General features: G+C 42.8%; 2 protein-coding genes across 2 annotated transcripts in view; both read left to right on the top strand.

The window, feature by feature from the left end:
- LOC126439769 (ankyrin-1-like) overlaps positions 1-27,889 on the top strand; it is a 434,210-nt gene that overhangs the window by 179,415 nt on the left and 226,906 nt on the right. The gene's annotated exons all lie outside the window — the stretch shown is intronic.
- Positions 10,512-11,207, top strand: LOC126439770 (protein phosphatase 1 regulatory subunit 12A-like). Its single transcript, XM_050090594.1, has 2 exons — positions 10,512-10,576; positions 10,727-11,207. Exons 1-2 carry the CDS (start codon positions 10,512-10,514, stop codon positions 11,205-11,207), a joined length of 546 nt encoding a protein of 181 aa, XP_049946551.1.

Genomic DNA, 27,889 nt, shown 5'->3' with positions numbered 1-27,889 from the left:
CGTGTACCCCCCTGAGGATAAATGTAATTATACCCTCAGGTGTTACAAATTACAGCAATGGAATGAAATGTATCACGGAAAACTTTCTTTGTAATTAAAAAATCTTTGAAAATAAGTGTTTTAAGTATAAGATTAATCACTCAAATGCGTGTCCTGTAGCGCTAAATGCGCGTCTTGCTGTAAGATAATTCTGTGGAACTGTCGTAGTTATCGTCCTCTGTAAGCAAGGTTCTGCTAAAGTCAATGTACTTACCTCATGAAACACAAAAGTGAAATGCTTTGCGTATAGATATCTTAGTTATTACGCTTATTGCCGTGATGAGGAAAGTACTGTACAGTAACGTATTGTTATGCCACGAAAAAGGCTGTCTCATTGTTGCTATACCACAAAAGTTACTACTAAAACATGTTTTTCTTCCTAGAAGAATTCAGAAAACTGTGCAGATATAAAACAGATACACTGCAAAAGCAACATTGTAAATTGTCACTCATTAGTAGCGTCGTGATAAAAATCGTGTAGCTGTCACATAAACTAACCTCTGTGTCATCTGGTATCTCTCAGAAAGTACTTTAAATCCGGAATGTATTTTCAAGTAAACCAAAATATTGCATTAAAATCTCATGAGCAGTACCAGTACATGTTCTATGTATGTAAGCCTGATAGTCGTTACGTAATCGTGCAACTAGCAAGCAAGAACGTACAAATACAACACTGTGTCGTCTGTTCACTATAACAATGCATTCGTAATTTCTGTTTAAATAATTTCTCTTGGTTCTTGGCTGGATATTGAACTTCAAACATTGTTGCATGGTAACAGTTTCTAAAGCATACTAGTAACGTGAAGTGAAACTTTTTATGGCAAAGACAAAGTTAAAAAGCAGATTATCTTTCAATAAACGGTTTTACGTGTGAAATATGGTGTAAACCTTTACTCTTCCTAGTACGCAGAATTTCAACTTGAATGCAATTATCATGCGGTATTCGTCCGTAAAGAATACTGGAATTTTGCTCAAGGTTAGCGTCAATGTTATTTTTCTCTGAGCCAGCCGGCGCACGCGGCTGCCTGCGGTGTGAGTCATTCTCTGTTTCTTTGTTGGCGCGCGTCGTTATTGGGATTAGGAGACCTAACTTCTTCAAATTCACCTCCTCGAGAGGGCCCTGCCCTGTTTAAATCCCGCCAGTTCTGATGCAATTCAGGTCTGTCGTTACGATCACATCGTCTGTCGTCATGTCGATAGCTCCTGTAGTTTCTTTCTTGTCGGTTAAGTGGTGGAGAATTTCTCCCTGAATCGTAACTGCGCGCTGGACCGTTGCGTCTAAAGTTATTCTGTCTCCCTTGATAATAATTGTTTTGGTTCCCATATTGTCTGTTTCTCTGATTGTCTCTGTGATAGTCATTACCACGGAGAGGTGATCTTTCCCTGTAATTATTACTACTCTGCCAACGGTTGTCATACGGGTGGTGTCTGTTTTGGTCACGATATGTGTTGTGAGAATAGCCTTGTCGTGTCCAGTTATTATTTCTTTCATCGTGGAATTGTGACAGATGTGACCTGTAATTGTTGTGCTCCTGTTTCCGCGTTCCCCGATTGTCAGTGTCAATTTCCAATTCTTGTAACAGACCCTGAAATGCTTCAATGTCATCTTTGCAACGTCCTGCCAAAATAATATGTCGTAAATGTTCAGGCAGTTTGATTAAGCAAATGCGGATGAGTTCTGAGGGGCTGTATGGGTTTGAAAGATACTGATTCTTATGCAACATGTCTTCAAAATATTTCACAAGACTGGAGAATTCAGATTGTTCGAAATGTTTCATCATTATGATGCCATGTTTTACGCGGTCTTGTGTGGCTTGAGACCAATATGCTGAGAGGAAGGCATGGTAAAATTCTCCTTCACTGTGGCAATCGTGAATTACCGATCGCATTCTTACAGCTGGTTCATTCTCCAAGTAGCCACACATAAATTCTAATCTGTGCTCCAATGACCAGTTGGGAGGAAAACAATGAGAGAATTGATGGAGCCATGCTTGTGGATGAATGTCGTTGTCTGAATTCTTAAATGTTTTGAATTTACGTGTAGTAATGAACAGCTTATAGTCAAAATCATCATGTCGTCGAGTCGCATATCGGTCATTGTTAGGTCGTGTCGGCCGTTCCATCTCAAAATTCGGTGCACATTGCCAATTTCTTTCATAACTTCCGAAATGCCCTGTGTTATTATTTTGTGGCTGTTCCGTATTTCTGTGTCCCTCTTCCCGTATTGGGGCGCGAGTATCCTCTGAAATACGTAATCCTTGTATTAACTGTGTCAGCTGATCTTGTACTTCCCGGATTTCTCTTTGGTGTTGCGTATTAATCTGATTCTGATTTTGTTTGAATTTCCTAATTTGTTCGCACTCTTCAGTGTCAGTGAAGGCTACAGGTCTTGTGTCATTCAGATCATCATCTACTTTTGTAGATAAGTTAGTGACCTGATCCGAAAGTTCGGCTACTTTCTCCGATAGTGAACACATTTCCTCAGTGTGTTTTTCTGAACCAACTTTCAGAATGTCCATTTGTGTTGAAATCGAATCTACTGTGTCCTTTAAGTTTTCCTGAGTTATTGCAAGTTGCGTAACCGAATCGGTAGATGCAACTGAGTCAATTTTAGCTTGCAAGGTGTTGTGATTTTCATGAAAAATAGTTTGCAGTTCTTTTATGGCTGCTTCATGATTCTGTAATGCATTTTCATGCCGCGAAAAAATAGGTTGGAAATGCTCACAAATTTGTGATTTTACGTCATTACAGACTTTTTGACATTTCGATTCAATGTTATGTAACTCACTAGTTAAATCTTCACGTGTTTGTTCAAGTGTGGTGTCTAACTTTTGAAGATTTTGTTCCATTGTGTCTAACTTTTTGAGATTTTGTTCCACTGTGTCTAACTGTTGCTGTGTTTGTCTCTGGTGTTGTTCCATTGTGTCTAACTTTTCAAGCTTTTGCTGTGTTTGTCTCTGATTTTGTTCAAGTGTTGTGTCTAACTTTTGTAGCTTTTGTCCCATTTGTTGCATTAACTGTAATAATAATGCGCTGGTGTCTGAAACATGTTCCTCAGTGCTTTTCGGCAGTGAATTTGCACCGGCAACATTGACATTTTGACATGCAGAAAATGTGTCTTGACTTATTTGAGAAAACGGCGAGAACCCAAAACCTGAGTCTACAGTATTCGCAAAATTGTGTCCTGTCATTCCCGATTCCTGAGGCAAGCTGTTGCCGACCGATCGATCGATAATGCGTCCCTCTTCACTAATTGTTTCACTGTCCACGCCATTGTTTGCCGCCTGCTCCATTTCCCTATGAACAGTTACCAAATTACTACTTTGAACATCAGTTAATTCATTACTCGGTGGCGCTAACACACTGCTTTCATTTTCACTGTCATTTCTCAGTTTACTTTGGAGCCTAGTATTACGTTTTTCACACGCCATAATTGTCCCAGTATTTCACACGACAACACAGAAAAACACAATTTGAAGATCAAAAATAAGAGAACACATTAACATAGCACTGAAAATAATATTTAGTTAATTGCAAGCGCAGCTGCGAAAAACTTGCTGCAAATCTACATGCATGCCACAACTGTTTTACTGTACAACAATGAAAAACTACAACTACAAAGGAAATTCTCTCTATAATTACGCGCTAGCAATAAACAAAATCTACACTAATTACACAAACTACAAGAAAAAAATCAGAAGATTCCAGTGAGGTATCCTCGGCTAAGGGTCGACATATGAAACGTCCCCTTTGAACAATTTATACAAGACTGTGCTTAACCTGACACACAATATTTTGTTAGCGCAACGCAATCTGACTTTCAAAATTCCCTACAAAATAATGGCCCTGACTAACATTAAACTATACCTTTCACAAATCACTAAATCACTTACCTCACAATAATCTTCGTTTCTCCCACTACTGCAATACAGCAAGCGCCACTACTGCCAGCTAAATAAAAGATTCAAACTACTAAAGGCACTAACTACTGATAGGGATAGTTAGCAAATGAAAGATATTAATAGAGAACAAACAATGTATTTACCTTAATCTCATCACATGTCATAATATATATATCAGTTCATGACAAATTATAAATCTCCGCCATCTCTCTCCCCACATCCACCACTGCTGGCGGCTCACCTCCAACTGCGCAACGCTACGCGCTGTTCGCATCCAGCTGCCGCTGCCCAACACTACAATGGCAGACAACAATGCAAACTAGCGACAGACTGCACACAGCACAGCCAGTGATTTTCATATTGAGCGCTACGTAACGTTGCCAATAAGAAAACATAAACAGCCTACTTACACCATGAAAAGGCATTACTACAAAATCGTAAGTTTTCAGGAGCGAACGAAAACATTCTGCCAGTGAGTATGTTGAATGTAACACGACGGGGTCTCCACTGTTTAAAGAACAGGACGAAATGGATAGTTTGCCATTATTGCAGTTATTAAGATTTGCAATCCATAATGAGTCCAAAATCTTGGAGTAACGTCCTTTTCTTGAATAAGTAACTCATATCCATAGTCAAGTTACGTTTTAGTAGTGTTTTAAATTGTTTCTTGTTTTTACCCGTTCATTTTCTCAGTTGTATAACTCTAATCAAAGTTTATAAAATGGATTCATCGTTCATTATCATCGATCAAGCAAATGTTGAATGTCTATGTTTTTTCCTGTTAACAGCTAATTGTCCAGTGCAAATATTATGAAAATTAAAAACAACAGACCCTCCTGGAAATAAAGCTTCGAATGTATCATTGTGCAATCCTTCTACGTGCTTGGAAGCAACAACACGTGACCATAAAGTACTATGTTCAAAATGCACAAAGAAACATGGTTCAAATGGATAGTACATTCAAGACAGTTCACTATTGCTATTTTTATAACATTATGTTGATAACTTCCAACATTAGGTCTGTCTTTTTTTCTGTTCTTTGTATTTTCACTATGTTCCAACTCAATACTTGAATTCGTTTTACATTTCACAACACATGTTCAGAAATAACAACTATTAAGCTACGAAAGGCGAACCGTAAGATATAGTACATTAAGTACTCGGTAGATGGCATGCGAATATGCTCACCATTGAAAGGGCGCTACTCCAGGAGTAAGGCCTTTTGTAAATGACGTCACTCTGACTGAGTCGCAAAGCCCATTTCACGTAAAAATATGTATCTATGTCTATATGATATGTTGCCTTTCGTAACTCATTTTATCAAAATTTGGAGTAAGGCCCCTTCGACAATGACCTTTACTCTTTTATAGTAAACAAGACAAATCGTGACGTGTCGCAGTTGTCAACAATACATGCCTCTCCTCTTGGCCCATGCCGTAGCCTAGCAACGGTTTGAGCGGAGTGGAAAGGCGAGCAAGACGACTGTTCCTGTCCAAATTCCCAGATAATCCTTAAAAAACAGAGAAACGCGGCAACAGTACGAAGCAGCGGCAGCAGTAAGACATCTGGTGAGACACCAACCAGCGTCTGGTTTCTGCCAAAGCACGCGCACCGATGCTGATTCATAACATTAATTGTCGATTCTTGTATGTTTAATAAATGTGGAGATCTGCGACACAGAACTTATATTTAGAGTAATATATTTTTGCAAACTAGTCGAGATGATTGTTGATTCTAAACTGTGTAAGGCAGTTTGTGTAGCAGAAACAGTAATTGTATGTATCTTTCAATTACATGAAGATCGGGAGTCTGCAAATTATAAACGCTCCTACAAAGCTGTCACGCCAAGTGGTTTCTTCATTCGCTCATTTGGATAACGCTCGACAAGGTATGTACATATGTACATCGTCGCTGTTTCTTGAAACACACGTCCTCCATAGATCAATCGTAAGAGATAATTTATTTTTACAAACATTTCTGCAGCATTATAGATGAATTTCAGGCAGTAAGTACTGTTTTGGTTCAATTCTAGTGTCCTGTTCCACGCGTCAGCTTTCAAAAGTGACGTCGTGTGTGACGTCATGGGTTTACAGTGCGAAAGATGGAACTGTCCTGTCATTAAGTGTTATCTGTTGTCGTCTTTGTAACGACGCAAACCATGCTGTTTATGGTAAATATGTCACGATTTTCGCGAATGTGGTTAGCCAGTAACCTAATGGCAGAGCTTAATTTTCTGCTAGTGAATCGACCGAGCAGCAATCGCATTTGTAACATTGGTTCTCGTAAAGTATTTGGCTATGTTTTTCTCAATAAGGCATGATTTCGGGACGCGAGGTTCCGCAGCAATCTAAGAGGACAACTTAAAATTGTGCGAATGGAACTATTAGCAATCAACCATATCTATAATCTTGATTATCACAAATATTTTGCTGTATTTTTCTGAAAATGGAACGAGTTATGAGGCGAGGTTATGGAAGAACGTAAGACGACAGCTATATAGTTCAATTATAGTGCTCCAATCAACGGTTCGTAAATTTTGCTGACATTTCATTAAGTGTGTATCGTTGCTACTTTTAATATTGTTTTTTGTTTTCGTCTCTGTACTTGAGCTATTTAGGTCAAGTTTATTTTTCGATTCCAAGATTTCTTATTTGCCGCAGTAGTACAGAAGGCAACACCAACAATAGTAATCCTGTAATAAGGAACTGCACGAACCTACTGCAGAAAATAATGAACCTAGGACTCGATATCCAGAATTGAAATGTATAACTCAATTCTAGTCACCAATTCCAACATTTGTCACTTTTCCGTTGAATTTTCGTTGCCTTTGTAGTGCTTTTTCTTTTAGGAATTGTGTGTGGATTTTTCTTTATTTCCTCCTTATCTCGTCCTTAAGTTTCCTATTTTTTTATTACCGAATTTGGCAATTTATAGACTGCTTAGAACCTAAGGCAATGGGGCATTATTTTTCTTCTTCTCAGAACTTCTTTATGCATTGGTTATCTGTTCATTTGACATCACACCTCGTAGGCTGTGAGTTTTGTTGACGGATGAGAAATATTCCATTATTGATCAGTAGCCTGAAATTTTCCCTGTCCTATCTGGTGTCTTCTGTGACGTTTCGTTTCCTCAAATCATTTCTTGTCTCTTCCCGCCATCTCGTGGTGTTTTCTAGTTTGGAAATGAAATTAAAAATGGTATTCTTTAGCCTGTTGTCACTCATTCTGTAAATATGAGTGTAAAACTTTAATCTCTCTTCCTTATTGTGTCTGTGATTTTTTTCTGTGGTTCTGCACAGCTCTTCATTTCTCCTCTTCGTCAGGTTGTTAGTTTTGTTCTTTTGAGGCCCTGAAGCTTTTCTGCTTTTGCAGCTCTTCTTGTCCACCTCTTGTTCTCAGTGTTAGGCACTCAAATCCCCACAGTGCATCCGGTTTAAGTACTGTAAAGTAGTGTTTAATTTTTGCCTGGAATGATGCTGATGTTTTATTATATCGGTTTTGGGTGCGTTTGTTTCCTAATTCCATTTTCCTCGATCTATCTTTATTTGTGGTTTTATCTACCCCATTTCATTGTATTCTTCTCCCAGGTACTTAAACTTATCAACTTTTTTGATGTGTGTTCGTAAATACTTTTCTCTATTGTGTATACGTTCAATATATTGCATTTCTGCCTTTGATACTTGTAGTCCGGTTTTAGCTACAATTTTGTACAGTGTTTCTATCATTACCTTTGCATCTATTTTCTCATTAGAAATCATTGCAATTTCGTCAGCGGAAACAACATATGCCACGTCAGATCTTGGTCTTTCTTGTTCTACATGGATTCCTTCGATGTTTTTCTCTTGTAGTTCTTTACCTCTCTCTCATGACCTTGTCTGAGATCACACTGTAGGGAATCTGCGAGAGCCCACGGCCCTGCTGGACTCCTGTTGTAATTGTGAAGCATTCAGAAAGTTCACCTAGAAATTTAACTTTAGAAGTTGTGTCTGTAAGTGCCTGTTTGAATGGTTCTGTCAACACCTGCTTGTTCCAGTGTCTGTCTACAGAATCGTTGGCTTTTTTTAAATCAGCGAATGTAACGACTGTGTTCAGGTTCTGCATTTTTGTGATCGTGGGGACTGTTTTCAAGTTAAGAATTTGGCCCGTGCAAAAACTACTTTCCCTCAATCCCGCTTGGTACTCGCCAGTTGTGTCCTCTGCTTGGTCTTCTGTGTTACTCAGCAGAGGCCTCAGTATGGAGCTGGGTAAATGTGTGTGCCCGTCCTGTCTCCCTTCTTACGTGGCGGATGGATTGTGGCTTGCTTCCAGTCATCCGGTATTTCTCCTCCCTCCCAGCAGTATCTCGTGATCTCGTAAAAGGTTTCAGCTGCCCACTCCCTCCTAGTTTTCACATATCAGCCAATATCCCGTCTTCTTCTGGCACCCTGTTGTTTTCTGGCTGCCCAGCGTATTGTTCAAATGGTTCAAATGGCTCTGAGCACTATGGGACTTAACTTCTAAGGTCATCAGTCCCCTAGAACTTAGAACTACTTAAGCCTAACTAACCTAAGGGCATCACACACATCCACGCCCGAGGCAGGATTCGAACCTGCGACCGTAGCGGTGGCGCGGTTGCAGACTGAAGCACCGAGAACCGCTCGGCCACCTCGGCCGGCCGTATTGTTCAGTCTAATGCGGTATAGTGGCTCTGAAGGTGGGTTTTCCTTTCGAGGCTGTCTCGAAATTAGTGGTTGTGTTGGTTCCTCGCAGTTTACAAGATTTTGAAGTATTTTGCTTATAATACAGAGTTGTGTTTGTTGTTGATAATCAGTTTGGCTGTTGAATATCTGAAGTGAAGGCCCACCTGCTTGTTCGCTGTTATTACTTCTTTGAAAGCATTTTAAAATTCCCTTGTATTTTTCTGACTGAAATCTGTATCGATACGTCTCCTGCACGCTACTATTTATCTCATTTCGCGGTTGTTGCGTTAGATTTTAGTTTGTACCCGCCAAGAACTCCCACTTTTTCGCGATATCCCCTTAGATTCAGTCCCTGTTATTAAGTATTACCGCTATTCCACAATATTACGAGTTTACTGCCAGTGATATTCTAGTGGATTTTATTAAGGCGGCATATGGTTCTTTCACTTGCTCGCGTAAACTGTGATAATTTATTTGATGCATGTATGCTTTTTTTCTGTTGTTACCTGCTTTCTTGTTATCTCAATTCCTTTGCGATGTAACTGGTGGCTATGTAATTAATTGCATGAGCTACAATGCAATTTTATAGTATTTGTGTGCATTATCTTTTTTTCTGTGGTACATTCGTTTTTTAGGAATAGGCCTCGTTGCCTTCAGATGTCACCTCTAAGTAGCGTCTGCGACTCAAACATGACGTCGGTCAAAGCCAGAGAGAAGAAAAATCTGTGGAGTGAGCAGTGCGTGCTGCGCATGCTGTCAACATTGAGCTGGAACCGTGACACGATCTCGGGACGACGCTGTTTGCTTAAGGTGAGTTCACGTTGGCCGTCAAGTACATCACGTCACGTCAAAACATTCCACAATGCACTACAAACGGCGGAATTAACACAAGTTGTCAACAGACTGTCATGTCACGTCATGGCTAGTCTAGGTTTCTCGGGAAGAAAGTTTTGATAGCATCATCGTCTGCTAACATTGTAAATTAACCTATTTTTACCGCACTCACTCGTTTTATAACAGCGGATACTGTGATTTTGTATCTTCGTAATCTTTATTGTTATTATTATGCTTTGTTTTTGTGGCAAATTCCAAATGATGCATGTCGACTTCATTGTTTTTTCTTTCGGATGTTCTTACACGAGCAATGTCAGACATCTGAAAACGAAAAATTATTTAGTTTTTACCATAACAGAACAGACTTCCACTTTCTCGTAGCACAGACAGGTCGACGATCTGAAATGTTTCAGTGCTCAGCACTTCATCAAACAAAACTGATGTAGAACACAGGTTATGAACATTGTTTTGGCCATTAATAACCTTTGTCGTTGTTAGTTCCTCAATTGCGATACTGTGCTCTGAGATGGAACTGACGTGACATGACGTGACGCGCAGTGTGAATACGGGCTGACGTCACCGTGTCGTGACGTGATGCCCGCCCATTCTGCTTATCACAGCTGAGACAACAATTTATTACAGGTACCATATGCAAACGCTTTGGTGTCTAGAAAACTCCTATCTCAAATACACAGCAAATACGAAGGGAATCTATCTGTACTAACTACATTGCGAGATTCAAAATTTATGGGATGCTTTACGGGCAACCAACCCCACGTCGTCCTGACTGCTCACTCTGAGGTCAAAGCAGAGCGTGAAATCGGACACTAGAATTTATTCATTATTTTTTTCTGTTTATGTATCATTAAATAAGGTGTCTTTGACGTCTTTGTGCCAAAGCAGTTTGCATCCTCAATATCAGTACACTACTGTCACATTATCTTGGCTTCTCATCTCCCTACAACTGAATTAGTAGAGACTGAACGAGTTCGACCTGCTGATAAGTGCATTCATTTCGTTGTCGGCTCTGACACTCAAGCCATTACTTGACTACCTATATGACTGATTTCAAACAAGGTTTTCACAGAGTAACATTTTGGATCTCCGAACCCCCTCTCTCTGTGTGAGTGTGGGTGTGTGTGTGAGTGTGAGTGTGAGTGTGTGTGTGTGTGTGTGTGTGTGTGTGTGTGTGTGTTTTACATACGTTGTGGAGGTCATGTTCTTGTCACTGCTGCTATACTAAAACTGATGTAAATCATAATGTGATTTACAGGATCCTGACTGAGGAGCAGAAGCAGATGCTGGCTGGGAGGCTGATCATTGCTGCGTCTCAGGGTCAGACCGGCCAAGTGCGGGCACTCCTGGATGCGGGGTCGCCAGTCAACGCGACAGACCCCAGTGGCGACACTGCCCTGCATGAAGCAGTGATGAATGGCCACGAAGAAACTGTCAAGTGCCTGATTGATGCCGGGGCAGGTGTCAACGTCAGAGACTCGGATGGGATGACGCCTCTGCACTGGGCTGCATGTAGAGGTGGCGAGCAGCACATTGTATGGATGCTACTGGCGGCATCAGCGTGTGTAGATGTCCAGCACGATGCGGGGGAGACTCCACTCCATGTGGCTGCCAGATGGGGGTGTGCATATGCAGCGAAGGCACTGCTGCTGGCCGGTGCGAGGAGGGACATAAGGGGTAACAGTGGGCAGAAGCAGACACGGTACAACTATTTAGCACTCAACAAATCTTGTGATTAAAGACTTTTATCTAAATTCTCCATGTATTGCATAAAAATTTGCTATTCCCTTTTTTAAAGTTTGAACACAATACATCTTAAGGACCACACATCAAAGAAATTTTAAGAGGGTGTTGGCGCAAGTTTTAATCTGTATTACTATACAAGGACAAGTCATTGTTTATCACATGATACTCTAATGAATGGTCAGACAGATACTGGACATACATAACATGTAAAGAGGAATAGTTTTTATTAAAAGTCTCTAAAAGCTCTTGTCTGATATACTTCACATTTGCACCTGATACTCTCATCAGCATTTAGTTGGATATATACTATGTACTTCACTCACAATTATAACATATAAATGTTCCTCTAACATTTACAGGGGAAAGGAGGTTACCAAGCATCTCGAAATGTTCTCAATTGATATAGTTCAAAGTTTTACACAATACTTCCATGAACTATTGAATGGACACAGGCTATATACTTTTAACGTATATAACATACAAATATACTTTTAATCTATAAAGGGGACATGTTGTTGCCAAAAATCTTCAATGTATTACATCAAATATTTACATGATACTCTAACAAACAACCAATTTTAACATATATGATACATAAATATATTTACCAAATACCTGGAAAAGTTCCTGAGTGAATTACTTGAAATTTATGCACAATGCTCTAATGAACATTAAAAGGGGATACTTTGTTACCAAAACCCTCGAAAAGTGCTTGAGCGATTTATTTCGAATTTCTATACTAACCCCTAACAAACATTTTGTCAGGTTTAGGTTACATATTTTTCTAAATGGCAACATGTAGGTTTTCTGTTAAAACCGACTGTGTGAAAGAAAATCATGTGCTGTACTGTGAAAATGTGTTGTTTCGGTATCCTTCCCACAGTTTGAACTACAATAGGGGGGCGTGTAACCCATTAGACAAATTGTTTCTCCCTTGTATATTCTTTCTCTTTATGTATAATTTCAAAGACAAATTGTGTACACAGTATTGTACAGTTTTGTTTTCTTCTTCGCCATCGTTTTTACAGAAACAAGAAACTGGTATTTATGGCTTATCGGCTTATTATTAGGAAAACACTACAGAATCCTTAACTTTGTAATTCTAACCACTCACAAATTAAAACCATGACAAAGACTGTCATTACAGCTACTGTCTTCACAGATCCAGCATGTGAACAGGTGTGTCTAACACACTGTATACCAATGGTCTCAACTAGCGTACATGTTCGTTTTAAGTGGCTTCAGTTCCCAATCGAGGTTTTGTTCTCAATAACAATAAACAAGGCTTGAGCTCAGAGAGAGGGGTAAGAGGACAGAGAAGTGGGAATAGACAGGGGGTGGAGGAGGACTTGTAGAGGAGGTCATGCACAGAGGGGGGGGGGGGGGGAGTGGCAGATGGACTAAGAGAGAGGGAGTAGGAGATGGACAGAGAGAAGAGGGGAAGGAATTTAGGTTATACATCAAATTCCTACTCATATTTAGCAATTAAGAAGTAATGCCATGTCTTCTGGTCAGCTAAGGGAAAAAATAACTTACTTAAAAAATGGTTCAAATGGCTCTGAGCACTATGGGACGTAACTTCTGAGGTCATCAGTCCCCTAGAACGTAAAACTACTTAAACCTAACTAACACATCCATGCCCGAGGCAGGATTCGAACCTGCGACCGTAGCGGTTGCGCGGTTCCAGACTGTAGCGCCTAGAACCGCTCGGCCACTCCGGCTGACTAACTCGCTTCACTCACCTGATATGGATTCATCAGCCAATAAACAAACTGCATTCAGATGCATAGTCCACAGTGTATTTCTTTTTTTTTTAAAGAATATCCACTCGATTCGTAGTGTAATCTGAAAACTGTGCTCTGACTTTGCTTCACCTCAATACTCTCTTCAGATCGTTTAATTACGCAAGCTGAATATCGGCATTGAGTAAACAAGTGGAGGGTTTATTCACCAGTTCCGTAGACTCCCGACGAGTTCACGGAGAAACTACTAATGTATTTCGCAGGAAACGGTCACTGTACACATCTGACCAGTCGGTTCTGCCACAGCGATGTGTTTGAGAATCAGCAGCTGGGAATGCGTCTGCACTAAGGCTCTCCGACTGCGTTCGTTTATGTTTGCAATCCTGAGTTCGAATTCTTTATTTATATTTGGGAGTTGGTATGGAGAAAGGCATATATGTATTCTCTTTCCTCGTGGTTTCTCGGCATTAGTGTCTGTATCAGCCAGGTTGCATTGTTATGTGTTTTCGTACAACATACGCGAAGTTTGTAAGGTGGCAGTACTCACACATCTGCAGTTAGGAGACAGGTGATGTGCGTTGGCTACTGGAGGGAGACAGGGTGCTGTGTAAAGGTATAATCGCAGGACAGCAATGCCTAAGAAGCCAGCATTCAGATACGCAGTACAGGAATCACACGGACAGTGACACTGAGGTGCTGTGTGTCGTTTGCTAGTAAGGCCTCTGCAGATTCTTAATGTCATCACGTCGCTGGAAGAGTCGAATCCCGTTCTGAAGTTTGGCAGATTTTGTACAGGCTTCTCAAATGGAGGTTAACAATCTGCACTTGATACACAGAAAGAATCTGGATTAATTCTGTGTAGAGATAAATGGAAGGCCACTTCGCTTGTTTACAAAAATGGTCGCAGCTCATATGTCGTCCGACTTTTCGCTACAGGCAAAATAGGTATAGCCACTGCTATTTTTAGAATTTATAATGCACCTGATAAGACTGCAGCTTCTGTGTTTGAGTAAATACTATGCTTGCAGTCGTATTGTGACATGACTTCCCAGTGCACCACACTGAATGCGACTCCAAAAACGCCGAGTCTGGGGATGCGAAATGCAGTAAATTAGCAAACACTTCTATGGATAAAGTTTTTCTGTTGCTTCTTTCTTCTGTATAATTTTAGTGAACTACAGTGTTAATCAGATGTACGATAGGTAGGGTATAGTGTAACACGGCGTACTCCACTGTCTCTCTTTCCAAGCATTAAACCCGACTGGCGGGCTCTGTTGGTGAAGCAGATGTGGCATGTTAATTTCAAGAGGTTGCCAGATGCCCTTCCTTCCGCCCCCCCCCCTTCCGCCCCGGGGGAGGAATTAGCGTAGCACAACCGTCTGCGTCTAGTGTAATCCGTGGAATAGTGCCAACGTGTTGAGATGTCTGTGAACCGTGTAACTGAGGCGGAACGTGGGGACCAGCCCGGTATTCACCTAGCGGGATGTGGAAAACCGCCTAGACCACATTCAAGCCGGCCAGCACACTGGTCCTCGTTGTTAAGCCGCTGGTCGGATTCGATCCGAGGCTGGCGGGCCTACCCGAGCCTAGGAAGCAGAGCGTCAGCGCTCTCGGCTGCCCTGGCGGGTTGAATATGGCGTACTCCTATGCAGAGTGAAAATTCATTCTGACAACTTCCTCCACACTGTAGCTAAGCCATGTCTGTGCAATATCGTTTCTCCTAGGAGAGCTAGTCATGCAAGTTTCACAGCAGAGCTGTTGAGTTTGGAAGGTAGGAGATGAGGCACTGGTGGAAGTAAAGCTGTGAGGACGGATCACGCGTCATGCTTGGGTAGCTCAGTCAATAGAGACCCAGCCTGAGGAAGGCAGAGCACCCACGTTCAACTCTCGGCCCAGCACACAGTTTTAATCTGCCACGGAAGTTTCATACCATTGTTTGACTTGCACTTGCGTTTGCGTGCTGTTTTGCACACAAACTACTTTTATTGTTGAAGATTTCTCGTGTGAGCTGTGGAGTGGTCAGACGATAATGTAACACTACTGTATAAGGGAAACATGCTCAACAGAAAACAGTCGGAACACTAAAAAGCCCAACCAGAGACATAGCAAAGATTATAAATTCATTAGATGCATCCTGTTAGGAGAGAACAGTCTGAAGAACCGCAAGCTTTCGTATTTTTTTTTTTATTATTAAAGAGGAACAGCACAATAAATATTCCTGCAAGTCTACAAAAACAAAAATGTGTAGTGCTGAGTAATTCAAAATTAAAAATTTGTAAAGAAGTTTATCAGTCTCGTGGCCTGTGTTCAAATCAGCTGTAGTTACGTAATGGGTGTGTCACCGGTTTTATACGCTTTTGATGTCGTAACCAAATACCTCAAAATATTTTTTCCTTCGGTCATGTTATGCCTGCTTTGAATGTTTGCTTGGTTTTTATGTCCCTAATGGTGGTGTTAGGAACAGGCCACTGAAACAGTCCACAAGTCGTAGACCCGCAGTCTCCGTACCTGACTGGGTGTCGTGCTCCTCTCGGTGTCGCCGTGTAACACCAATGCTGCAGTGGTGCTGCTGCTCAGCACCCGTGAACCGTGACACAGCTTCTCCCCTGTGAACTTCAATCCACTGTACTGAACATGCCAAAAGAGACTTTTCTCGTTCCGTTGGAATAACACTCTCACAGAAGTTCATCTCAATGTATTTCCTACAACGTACAACTCTAACTTCTCTTAATGAATCGGCTACACGTTATATTCCAGCTGGACGCTCTCATGCGTCAGTCTCACACGAGACCCAAAACAATAGTGTAACAAAAACAGAACATGAGTTCCACGACAGTTCCTCCAGCATCACGGAGCTCATGTGCACTCCACGGCTCTTCCTCACAGCCTCACACGGCAAACGACTCCGCCCAGCAGGTAGAGGAGCCGTCCGCGGCCCGCATCGCTGGCAGCACAGTATCGCCACGACCACGATCTGCACAAAGCGTCAGATAAGCCCCCGAAAGTGGAACGCTGCCTGCTTACCAACTACCTTAACCCACGAACGTCTTTCATTAGACAATGACTATCGAGGATGAGCAACATCTCATTCTATGGATGACGTTTCACGCCTTGTGCTCCATCGACAGTGCGGTAAGTTTTGTCAAATAGCCTTATTGAGAGGTTTTATGTGCATTTCACATTTCAGTTACTGTACTTGACTGGCATTATCTTCCTTACGCGTACCTTAATGAAATCTGTGCTTTGCATATGTCACTGCAGGCGACAGGAACTATTTGAGGCACAGAAGCTGGCATAAATTTCTCCAGTTGCAGTGTGTAAATTCTATCTGTTCTTCAGGTTATGTCGCTCATCAGAAATTAGTGTTCCACTTTCAAATTTTCTCATTAGTTGTAACGAGAAGCTAAAGTGTCAACTGACGTAGTTGCAAGACTTTGCAATAGTGAGAACGAGGAAGGAAGCTGCAGTTTAGTGAAAAGTGCTGCACACTTGCATAAAAATTGAGACATCCAATAATACATTTTTATTTTCCTATTACATTTAGTTTGCTTGACGTAGAACAACACACCCAGCATGCGGAATAATCCTACGTGAATACCAGAGTTTTATACCAGAGCTGTAACAATTGAGTCAAATCTGTGTGGGAGTCGGTGAAAGTGTATATATATGCTTATTTTATCGTGTTCTCTTCTATTGCCTTGAGTGTATACAAACGTTCACGGATACAAGCAAACAGTTGGGAACTGTCAGCAGATGCTTTTACGTTCGTATTTGCTTTCTTACGATCCGGTGTAAGTGGCGCATAGGAAGACCCAATTCGCAGAAGATAAATGTGTAAATGACGACGAGGAGCGATGTTGTAACTGATGACAAAACACTTTTTTAGATACAGCGAGCATCAGAATTACTCGATGGCTCCATTCTGGACCCACCTGCAACGAATGGGACGACTGATGTGAATGTGATGAGTAACACACATTGCTACAAAGTAAGCAGCACTTTGTTATTATTATGTTCCATTATTTATATTTTTAATACCATCGACAATTTTACCTTTAAAGCCACATAACTTGTCACTGCCTACATGTGTCTTCTGCCTTTCCATACGCAAGCTGATGCTATCTGTTACTCGTTCTTCGCCGGCCGTAGTGGCCGAGCGGCTCTAGGCTCTTCAGTCCGGAACCGCGCTGCTGCTACGGTCGCAGGTTCGAATCCTGCCTCGGGCATGGATGTGTCTGATGTCCTTAGGATAGTTGGGTTTAAGTACTTCTAGGTCTAGGGGACTGATGACCTCACATGTTAAGTCCCATAGTGCTTAGAGCCATTGCAACCATTTTGAACTGATCATTAAAAATTAGAGCAAAATGGGAAACATTGAATTAGTACCATTACTGTCTCTCTCTCTCTCTCTCTCTCTCTCTATCTCTCTCTCTCTCTCTCTCTCTCTCTCTCTCTCTCTATCTATCTATCTCTCTGTCTATCTCTCTCTCTATCTCTCTCTCTCTGTCTATGTCTCTCTCTCTCATATGCACACACACACACACACACACACACACACACACACACACACACACACACACACACACACACAATATACTCACACTTAAGCAAAGAAACACATTTTCATACATTACAATAAATGAAGAAAATGGCATATCGATGTCCCACTAAAATTGATGATTAAATAACTGTATCATCCTCCTGCAAGTTTGTTACATTAAACACATATGTACAGCGTACATGAACAGGTTAGCAACGGTGGTACAACATGTAATTTGCTATAAAGGTTTTTTGATGCAGGAAAAGAAAAGTTGTTGTTAAGTACTTGGAAGAATATTTTGCATTTGGCTGGATAATCAGACATTTGACACAACCTTCATTAAGGACCTAGCGATTTTTACACTTCCATGCCAATAGATACATTCCTTAATGATATCTCTCGCTAATAACAAGATTGAATTTAGGTTTAACTGTGCTATTCACCACCTCAATGTGAGGCTACGGCAATGTTTTCACGGCACTGGAAGACACGGTTATTTCCACATATATACACATAAATTACCAGTGTTCTTGCAAATGTGAAACAAATGCTTAGTGAGACTAGCGAAGTCTTCCTTCATACGCAATCCTGTTGAGATGAGGAGGGGGGGGGGGGGGGGGGGAGGCAGGGAAACACTGCATAAATTTTAAACGCTGGCATTGACAATACAGAAAATATTCCCTTATCAGTACATAAAAAAATAGTAAAAATCATGCAGGGGAGAGCGCACACTGTAACATTCCACCTGATCTTGCTGACATTTCAGTGAAGATCTGCAGTCACAAATTTAATTAAAAGCAATCGAAAAATGTTTGCATACAGGTAAACGAAGACAGTTTAAGCTCTGCGATCGTGTACCTAGCAGCAATTCCGTGTACCATTTATACTCTAATATGGTTCGGTTGATGGTGATACCACTTAACAGATAATAGAATGTGAGCGGCTTACGTTCAGTAGTGAAGGACGACAATGATTTCATCCGTATTGAGCTTCGGTGCGGACTTGCACGAACCATTATTACCTTACAATACTAATCCATAGAGGTTAGAGCTGTTCTGGAAGTTTCCCCACCGCGAAAGACTGTTGTCTTCCGTGTCAGTTTTACTTTCTGCCAGACCACTGTTCTCCACGAGAAATGTTCTCAGAAATCAGTAAAACAATGTGCCGAACTGGGACTCAAACCAGGGAGCTGTGCCGCTTACAGACAGGTGTTCTACCTACTGAGCTATCCAAGAATGGCTCACAGCCAGTCGTCACAGCCTTACTTTCACCAGTAAATCTCCTACCATTCAAACTCCACATATATCCTCATGTGAAACTTGCAGGACTAGCACTCCTGAAAGATTGCAGAGACTCGGCTCAGCCAAGGCAGGAGATCATTTCGGGAATGAATGTTTCAGTTGGCAGTGGAGTGTTTGGAAATCAGGGGGCACGCTAGGCCCTGAACACGGGTCACAGGACGTGGCCGGGTAGCTCAGTTTGTAGAGCATTTGCCAGAGAAATGCAGACGTCCCAGTCTGCACACAGTTTTTTAATCTGCCACAAAGTTCCACATCAGCGCACACTCCACTGCAGCCTGAAAAATTCGCTCTAAGAGCTACATCCACTTCAGTCCATCACACAGCAGCTCCTCAGGGTACCACTCATCAAGCCAGGAGGCCCACTCAGTGTAAACATGTCTGCTCTCTGACTGTCACAACTGAACACCACACTTCACAATGTGATAGTACAAACTGCAAATACCCTGCTGGCCAAAAGTGAAGCAACAGTTGGGTATTTTGCGAGGTTGCATCTATTTTGCCACAAAATAGTGTAAACGGGCGTTAGTAAAATGCAAACAATGTAAAGAACACAGAATGTAAACAACTGGACCATGCATAACCGTTGTTCCTTTTCTTACAACTCAGTGTATCTCCACACACGCACTGCGACGACTGGTTACTGTGCTCAGCACGGGGTGTGACCACCTCTGGCAGCAGTACAGCCCCGACAACGGCGGGGCGTGCTGTGAGTGATGTTATCAACCTCTTGTTGAGGCGATAACGCCCACAGTTCCTGCAGAGCTGCTCGCAAGTCCTGCAGAGTGGTTCGTGGATGATGACGCGATGCAACCCGTCTCCCCAGGGCGTCCCAGACACGCTCTATGGGATTCAAATCGGCAGAATGAGCAGGCCACGCCATGCACGGTCTCCGATTTCCAAGAAAACGTGAAACGCTTCTGCTCTATGAGGTCGAGCACTGTCGTCCATCAGTACAAAGTCTGGGTCCATCTCTCCTCGCTACAGCCGCACATCAGGTCCCGAGATCTCGCCTCGATACCTGGCAGCGGTTAAACCTCGCCAATTCACTGGTACAATTACATGAAGAGGTGTTCGAGTGGTCGCCAGAATCCCTGCCCGGGATCCTCGATATCAGTCTCCTTGCACAGTGTTTGGATTGAGAAATCGTGTTCCACGTTCCCTCTACATGCGAATGCGTCGAGGATCACTCTGCAGACCAAATGGGGACTCATCTGGGAAAAGAACGTCGGCCCAACTGTTCGACCGCCCAGGTGGCATGTTGACAGCTCCACTCTAGACACTCCAGGTGGAATGTTGACAGCTCCACTGTAGACACTCCCTCCTGTGGAGACGTACCAGAGGTACATGTACAGCAGGTCTCCGACAGCCTCCTGTACGCCGTTTGCGTCGATACAACACGCCCAGTGGACGCTGCAGAGTCAGGCGCCAGCTGTCGTGCAGTGCTGAGGCGCTACCGTCGTGCCCTTACGGCCAAAAAACGGTGCTCTCTTTTTCATATCACACGTCGACGACACTGCCTTGACCTTCGGGATCTGTTTCGGACTCTATAAATTGTCGCCACATCCGAGAAACAACAGAACGATTACATTAAGCCTCCGTGTCACATCTCACTTCCGTCCTTATGGCCCACCACGGCAGAGAGTCTGGCAGGCGCCTTCTCTGTGCCGTACTGCACCGTCTGTGACTGTACACACGGCGATTACGGATGTAGGACTACCCGACAAACACTACCCTGACGTCATCGTTGTCCACTGACCAGGGTGCCATGTTCCGTGCAGAACACTATTGTACGGACATCTGTAGACATTTTGTATGAATATACTATGAATTAGACACAACACGGGGAAACAGCGCTTTGTTGCTTTAATTCTGGGCGCCAGTGTACAACATAAAGTATTTGGAATGTAAAATTGATTGAGTTAGGTACTCTTCCCAAAGCAAAAATGAGTAAAAAGTTATGTAACTTCTCGGCAAGATGTACACTACAGACCTAGAGATGTGATCCACAAGTGGCAAACTGGTCACCAGTGGTCGGAAATGTACGGCAAAGAACTGATAAACCGAGCTGCTGTTAGAAGAGTGCTAACTGGCCGAAGCTAGCGAGTTGCATATTTCCATATTTTCACTCACTGATGCCTCATCGGATAATGTCCTGCGACAACTTCTCATTTAACCGAAAAGTGTTCGTCGCATAAAAAAGTAATTAGAATTATGGTCATGCATGTACATTTTGCAACCATCTCGTTAAGCAGCCGGGAATGTTAACCACTGCCTCACAGTACATCTGTTCACTTGTAAACTTTATTGCCAACAATGCAGCTTTCTCTGGGAGTAACACAGAGATTGACAAGTACAACAGTAGAAGGGAAAACGATCTGCGTTACCCTGCTGTAGGGTCTGATACGTTGCCCCACAAAAGGGTGGCCGACACTCTTGTCAACACATTTACATACTTACCACGTCATTAGAGGACTTTTTGTAATCAAGGAACGTACTTTACATCCTACTTCGTAGGATGTAAAGTGTGTCGCATTTCCTTTTACGCGGTTGCCGTCAACTGAATTTTTAAGTTATCAATCGCTACCGACACATTCCGTCATTTTGCGGTTTTTACCACTTTCTACCAAAGACTAAGTGTGTTGTACTCCGGAGAATTCGATCACCATTCTGTCGTGTCGCTTCTGGTACAAACAGGGTGCGGAGAAACAATTTGACCAAAACTGTAGAGCAGACAGACAGCATCAGATGAAGGAATTTCAGTATTGCAAGGTGAGGTCGCAACTGAATATGCACGGCGCTATAACAACGTGAAAACGGTGGTCTATTTGAACATATGATAGACACACTTTGGTTAATTACGTGGAGGCTTGTTTTTCATTCATTTTGACCGCGCTGTCTGATACGTCAGTTAAGTACGGTACACGTGTAAGTGATGCATTGATCTTGTTCTCATTGTGACCATTGGTTAGTCCAAACAGCCTGTTTACGTACACATTTTCGGTAAATTATCCATCATTTAGAGCAAAGACGTCCGCATGTCAGATCTGAATTACGTTCCTGCATCGCTGAAAATACGCAGTTGCGATCCATAGTTCCCACAGACAAAGTCCTATGTTCCGCGCTGCCTCTCCACGCTACACTTTCGCTCAAATTGTTTTTACGCAGCCTGTATAACGATCCTGCAAGGCAAACTTCACTCAATCAGCACAGCTTAAATTTTTCATTTTTTGCGTTCGCCACGCACACATGTCACTGAGTGGCTCCCAGCCCGGTCGCCCGCCCATATTCCGCCACGACCCTGCAACGCCAGCACAGCACGCCGCACACAAAATCACGACAGCGGCACCAGATCGGCATAACTATTCTCTACTGATTGTGAGCAAATTTAGACGTTAATCACGAATGCGGATAGTAGTGATGTAGAAGCTGAGTTTATTTTCCCTTTCATTTTTCCGTCTCCTGCAGCCGACGGAGATTTGTCGCTGCCCCAGCGACTGATTGCTGGTGCTGGCGCCGCGGAATGTTGGCAGTTTCAACTCTCCCGCGAGTAATGGCGGTTTTCTGAACTAAGTGAAAATGGGAAAAAATTTACATCCAAACGTTCACCATCGAAATGAGAGTGAGTCCCAACCTGACGCAGCGACTTACAGTATTGGCCATTAAAATTGTTACACCACGAAGATGTGCTACAGACGCGAAATTTAACCGACAGAAAGAAGATGCTGTGATATGCAAATGATTAGCTTCTCAGAGCATTCACACAAGGTTGGCGCCCTTGGCGACACCTACAACGTGCTGACATCAGGAAAGTTCCAACCGCTTTCTCGTACACAAACAGCAGTTGACCGGCGTTGCCTGGTGAAATGTTGTTGTGATGCCTCTTGTAAGGAGGAGAAATGCGTACCATCACGTTTCCGACTTTGATTAAGGTCGGATTGTAACCTATCGCGATTGCGGTTTATCGTATTGACGGCACTTTGAACAGTGGACGTTGCATTTCAGATGTGTTACAACCCGTGGCTCTACCCTTCATTCAATCCCTGCGAAACCATACATATCAGTAGGATAATGCACCAGGTCCTGTAGGGGCCTTTCTGGATACAGAAAATGTACGACTGTTGCGTTCGCCAGCACATTCTGCAGATGTCTCACCAATTGAATGGTCAATGGTGGCCGAGCAGCCGGCTCGTCACAATACGACAGTCACTACTCTTGATGAACTGTGGTATCGTGTTGAAGCTGCATGGGCAGCTGTACCTGTACACGCCATCCAAGCTCTGTTTGACTCAATGCCCAGGCGTATCAAGGCCGTTATTACGGCCAGAGGTGGTTGTTCTGGGTACTGGTTTCTCAGGATCTACGCACCCAAATTGCGTGAAAAAGTAATCACATGTCAGTTCTAGTATAATATATTTGTCCAACGAATATCCGTTAATAATCTGCATTTCTTCTTGGTGTAGCAATTTTAATGGCCAGTAGTGTAATTTTTAAAATGTACCCGCAGCAGAACCTCGCGTATCCATCGAATTGCGAAATCCTTGTCCGTTCCCACACTGCAAGTCGCCGGCCACTTGCACCACAGTAATGCACCCGGACAGTGCTGCTTCCAACTCCGCACATTCATGGATGGCCTTCTGTCACAGCTGCCTCCACCTATTGTTATGCTACACTCCTGAGAAGGAGGCGATTAGATGAGAAAATCTTTCGGAAAACACTTATAGAAATCGTCAAAAAATACACTCAAAACGCCTATTAAAATCAGTTTATATTATAAACCCAATTAACGAATGTGATGCTGTTTTGCTATGCTCACCTGGATGACACGGCCTGTGGGGGGTATGCGAAGCGATGTGGGGTGTAACGTATTTACACACTACACTGAAGACGCATAACGGACAGAAAAATTCCTCTCGAATCGAGGCGATATCTTAATCATTAGGGGATATGTTGTCACCAGCCATCGCTTGTGAAGATGTACAAAAAAAATTGGCTGCATCGTCTGTTTTGTATCACTGCAAAATTTAAACTCAGACAGAGAAACTGTTTTACTTAGTGCCAATGTGTCCCGAAACGCCTAGTTAAATCCGCAGGACAGGACACGTAGTAGGAATTGTGTGGTAAGGGGCCAACAATGAGCGACTGTGAGTTACACTCGAACACATATAACCTTATTTAGTTGCGTTTCTGAAGAAGAGAAATTTGTTAACATCGAGTATAGATTTAAGTGTCAGGAAGTCGTTTCTCAAAGTATTTGTATGGAGTGTAGCCATGTGTGGAAGTGAAACATGGGCGATAAATAGTTTAGACAAGAAGACAATAGAAGCTTTCGAAATGTGGTGCTACAGAAGAATGCTGACGATTAGATGCATAGATGACAACTAATGAGGAGGTATTGAATAGAATTGGGGAGAAGCGGAGTTTGCGGCACAACTTGACTAGAAGAAGGGATCGATTTGTAGGACATGTTCTGAGGCATCAAGGGATCACCAATTTAGTATTGGAGGGCAGTGTGGAGGGTAAAAATCGTAGAGGGAGACCAAGAGATGAATACACTAAGCAGATTCAGAAGGATGTAGGCTGCAGTAGGTACTGGGAGATGAAGAAGCTTGCACAGGATAGAGTAGCATGGAGAGCTGCATCAAACCAGTCTCAGGACTGAAGACCACAACAACAACAACAACAACATCAGAGCGCAAATTTTCGAGCTTAACTATCGCCCGAATATGTCACACAGTCTTATGGTTTAAGGGCTCAATCTCTTTAATTTTTAAAACGGCTGAAGGCCCAGGATTTAAAAACACAGCTACAATAAATTTTCAAAGGCAGAAAGTCCAAAGCTTTATCCTTAGATAATTTTAAAAAAGAAGGCTGAAGGTCAAAGCAATGTATGATTTAACAAGTAAGGAATTTAAATTTTAAGACAGCGCAAGGCCCATGACTGGAAAAGAGAACTACAATGAATTTTCAAAAGGCAGAAGGCCCAAAGCTGTATCCAGAAAAAAATATTTTACATGAGATTAGGCCCAAACAATCTATGACTTAAAAAGCAAGGAATTTAAATTTTAAGACGGCTGAAAGCCCATGACTGAAAAACACAACTATAATGAATTTTCAAAAGGCAGAAGGCCCAAAGCTTTATCCAAAAAAAAAAAAAAAAAAAATAGAAATTTAAATGAGGCTGAAGGCCCAAACAATGCCAGACTTGACAAGTGAGGAACTTTGAATTTTAAAACGGCTGAAGGTGCATTATTTAAAACCCAACTAAAAGCATACAAATTCGAACAATTGGCTATGAGCCGTTGCAATACACAATCAAACACCAATAAGAAAAGGCAATACAGCCAGTGGCGCTCAGAAGTTTCCAGGGGTCGGTCTGCACTTGAAATATTAACGTCCGCATAGGGGAGACAGGTAGTCGGCCCAACCATATCTGATCCGACGGCAACCCGACCAAGAGACGATCTATGGACCCACCGACAAAGCGACTTGCTTTCCACCCGACCAGTACACAAGGAACTCCAATGCCGAAACGTAAAAGGCGTAGCCGCCCAGAACCAAGTATGCACAAGCTGTCAAAACTACACACACGTGTTGGACACTGCCTGAATTTTACGTCAGCGACCAGGGCAGATAACCGCAGCGCTAACGGACACGAGGCAGAAAATACCGCTGGTGCACTTGGACTTCAAATAACCAAAATACAGTTAAACTCCACCGGATGGTGGCCAAACTTTCGCCAACTCGAACACTCGCTGTTGCTCACGGGAATACTCCCAACAGCCAACCATGAAAACCAACGGCGCAATGTGAACAGACTGGCTTCGGTGATTTCTTTTTAAGTGCGTTACAGATAAATCCCCAGACGAATCCGGTCGAGTCGTCCGCCTGTGCTCCGCCACGTAACAGCAAGCGACGCACAGTGGCCAAAGCAGCTTCAGATGCGCGTAACGACACTGTACTGGTTTGAGCACATTCAGACATAAATGCGGATCGTAGTAATGTAGAATTCCGAATTTATTTTTCCACCAGTTCTCTGTTTCCCGCAGCCGATAGTAGTAGGTCTCGCCATAGCGACTGATTGTTGTCGCTAGCGCTCCGACATGCTGGCGGGTTAACTCTTTCGCGAGTAATAGCGGTTTTGTGACGTAAATGAAAATGGGAAAGTATCGCGCAGCCCGCCATTTACGAGATGCGTGTCCATTCCCACGTATGAATCACACTCCTAGTCGCCGGCCAGCTGCACCGTGTAACGCACCCGGACACTGCTGCTTCACACTCCGCGCGTTCGCGGCTGCCCTTCTGCCACAGACGGCATCAGCTGATGTTAGCCTCAACTCGTGACTAGAAGGAGGCTGTGTGAGGAGATTGTCCAGTAAACTCGTACAGAGATCGACAGTGGACACCGTCAAAACATTTTCACCCGAGCCAGTTAAAGCGTGTTATACTTTTATTATGCTAACCTGGGTCACACATGTTTTGCGTTAAGGGGTGTAACGTATTTACACTCCACTGTTTTGAAGACCTGTAACGGCTAGAAAGATTCCTCCTCAGTCAAGGCGAAATCTTAATCATATACGGAGAACTGGCGCATATATTGCCACCAGCCATCGTTTGTGAGGATGTAATAAAAAAGTTGTCAGCATCGTCTGTTTTATATTGAAGCGGAATTTAAACGCAGTGTCAGAAACTGTCTTACTTCCTAGCAATGTGTGCAGCTCTAGTTTCTCTCTTTCCACAGATAAAGAAAAATCTCTCCAGGACCCTCACACACTGCGTACGTCAGGACAAAGACTACATTCAAGTCAGACATTAATTCGTTCTTATGGCGGCAGAAGATTAAAACAAAAAACTGGTGTCATCCACATTCTTTCTCCGTGTTGCTGGGCAGAGCCGATCGCGAAAACGAAGGCAACCAAAGCTTTAGTCGGCGGTGCCTGACTGCGTTATACCCCGCTCGTTGGCCTGCGTAAAACTTTGGACTCACACCATGCTTCATACCCTCGACCACAGGGATACACATATAGACGGCGCATCCCATTCTCCCTGCCGTGTGGACGTTTGAAACGGAGTGAATTAGACACAGTTGTATCTCATCTATAGCTGGAACCAAGCACAGAGTTCAGCAGCTGATCTCCTTGTTGTATTGACGTTACACGTCTAGTAATTCAGTTACACTAATTTCCCCAAAACTCGCAATCTTAACGCGCTTTATATCTTTCTTACGTTTGGCCATGTTGAGCGACAGCAAACGTTTCAAACACTGTACTAACAAATCTTAATTTTCACAAACGACCGTATTACAGTTATTCGATGAACTCCTGTTCATGGTGGACTATGATTCATTTAGTTGAACGCTCCCACACGACCAGAATAACAAATATTGATTTGGCGGGAAGCATATAGTTTTCGAGAGGTCCCCTCAGCAATACGTGTGATATGTTTTATTATGCTTTAGGGGATAACATCGGTAATGTACGATTTTTACACACATTAAGAGGCTATGACTTCTGCTTAATCCGGTACAGATACCGGCACAATATCGAGGTATGGAGCGTGATATGGCAGAAAACCTTAATCGTGGAGGAAACTCGCATGGTAAGTTAGAGATTAATGTTCGGTCGTCTGAAAATTTTCGCGATTGGTAGACTTTTAGATCTGAGTATCGACGTACATCCCTACCATCAACCCGCGCAAGGCTAATGAAACACGTTTGCTGCGTAACTTGTGCAGCAATTTCGCTTAAAATTCTCTCTTTTCAAAGAGAATGTCCAAATATTCGTTAGTGTTTCGTCACCGGGAAACTGTAACGACTTTTGTTTCCCGTGTGTTCGTGATGGTTGGTAAGCACTTGCATCTTAAGCAGTGCCGGCAACATACCGCCGTCAAAGATCACTGGCGACCTACTTCACACAGTTTGCACATATGATTGTATGCACGTCGCGGCAGGCCTCGTTCCATGATGCAGAACCGTGAAGTCATCTCTGGCAGTCAGAAAAGTTCTGTGAATGACGCATACTAGAAATCTTGTTTGATTCGCACCTGTGCTTCAATGTAAACATCGAAACTCCCAGTTATTATTAAAGCTCTGGAAG

This window comes from Schistocerca serialis, unplaced genomic scaffold (assembly GCF_023864345.2).
Source record: "Schistocerca serialis cubense isolate TAMUIC-IGC-003099 unplaced genomic scaffold, iqSchSeri2.2 HiC_scaffold_1343, whole genome shotgun sequence".
In the NCBI taxonomy this organism is placed as follows: domain Eukaryota; kingdom Metazoa; phylum Arthropoda; class Insecta; order Orthoptera; family Acrididae; genus Schistocerca; species Schistocerca serialis.
Note: the sequence above shows the minus strand (reverse complement) of the source record. Positions and strands in the feature narration are given on the sequence as shown.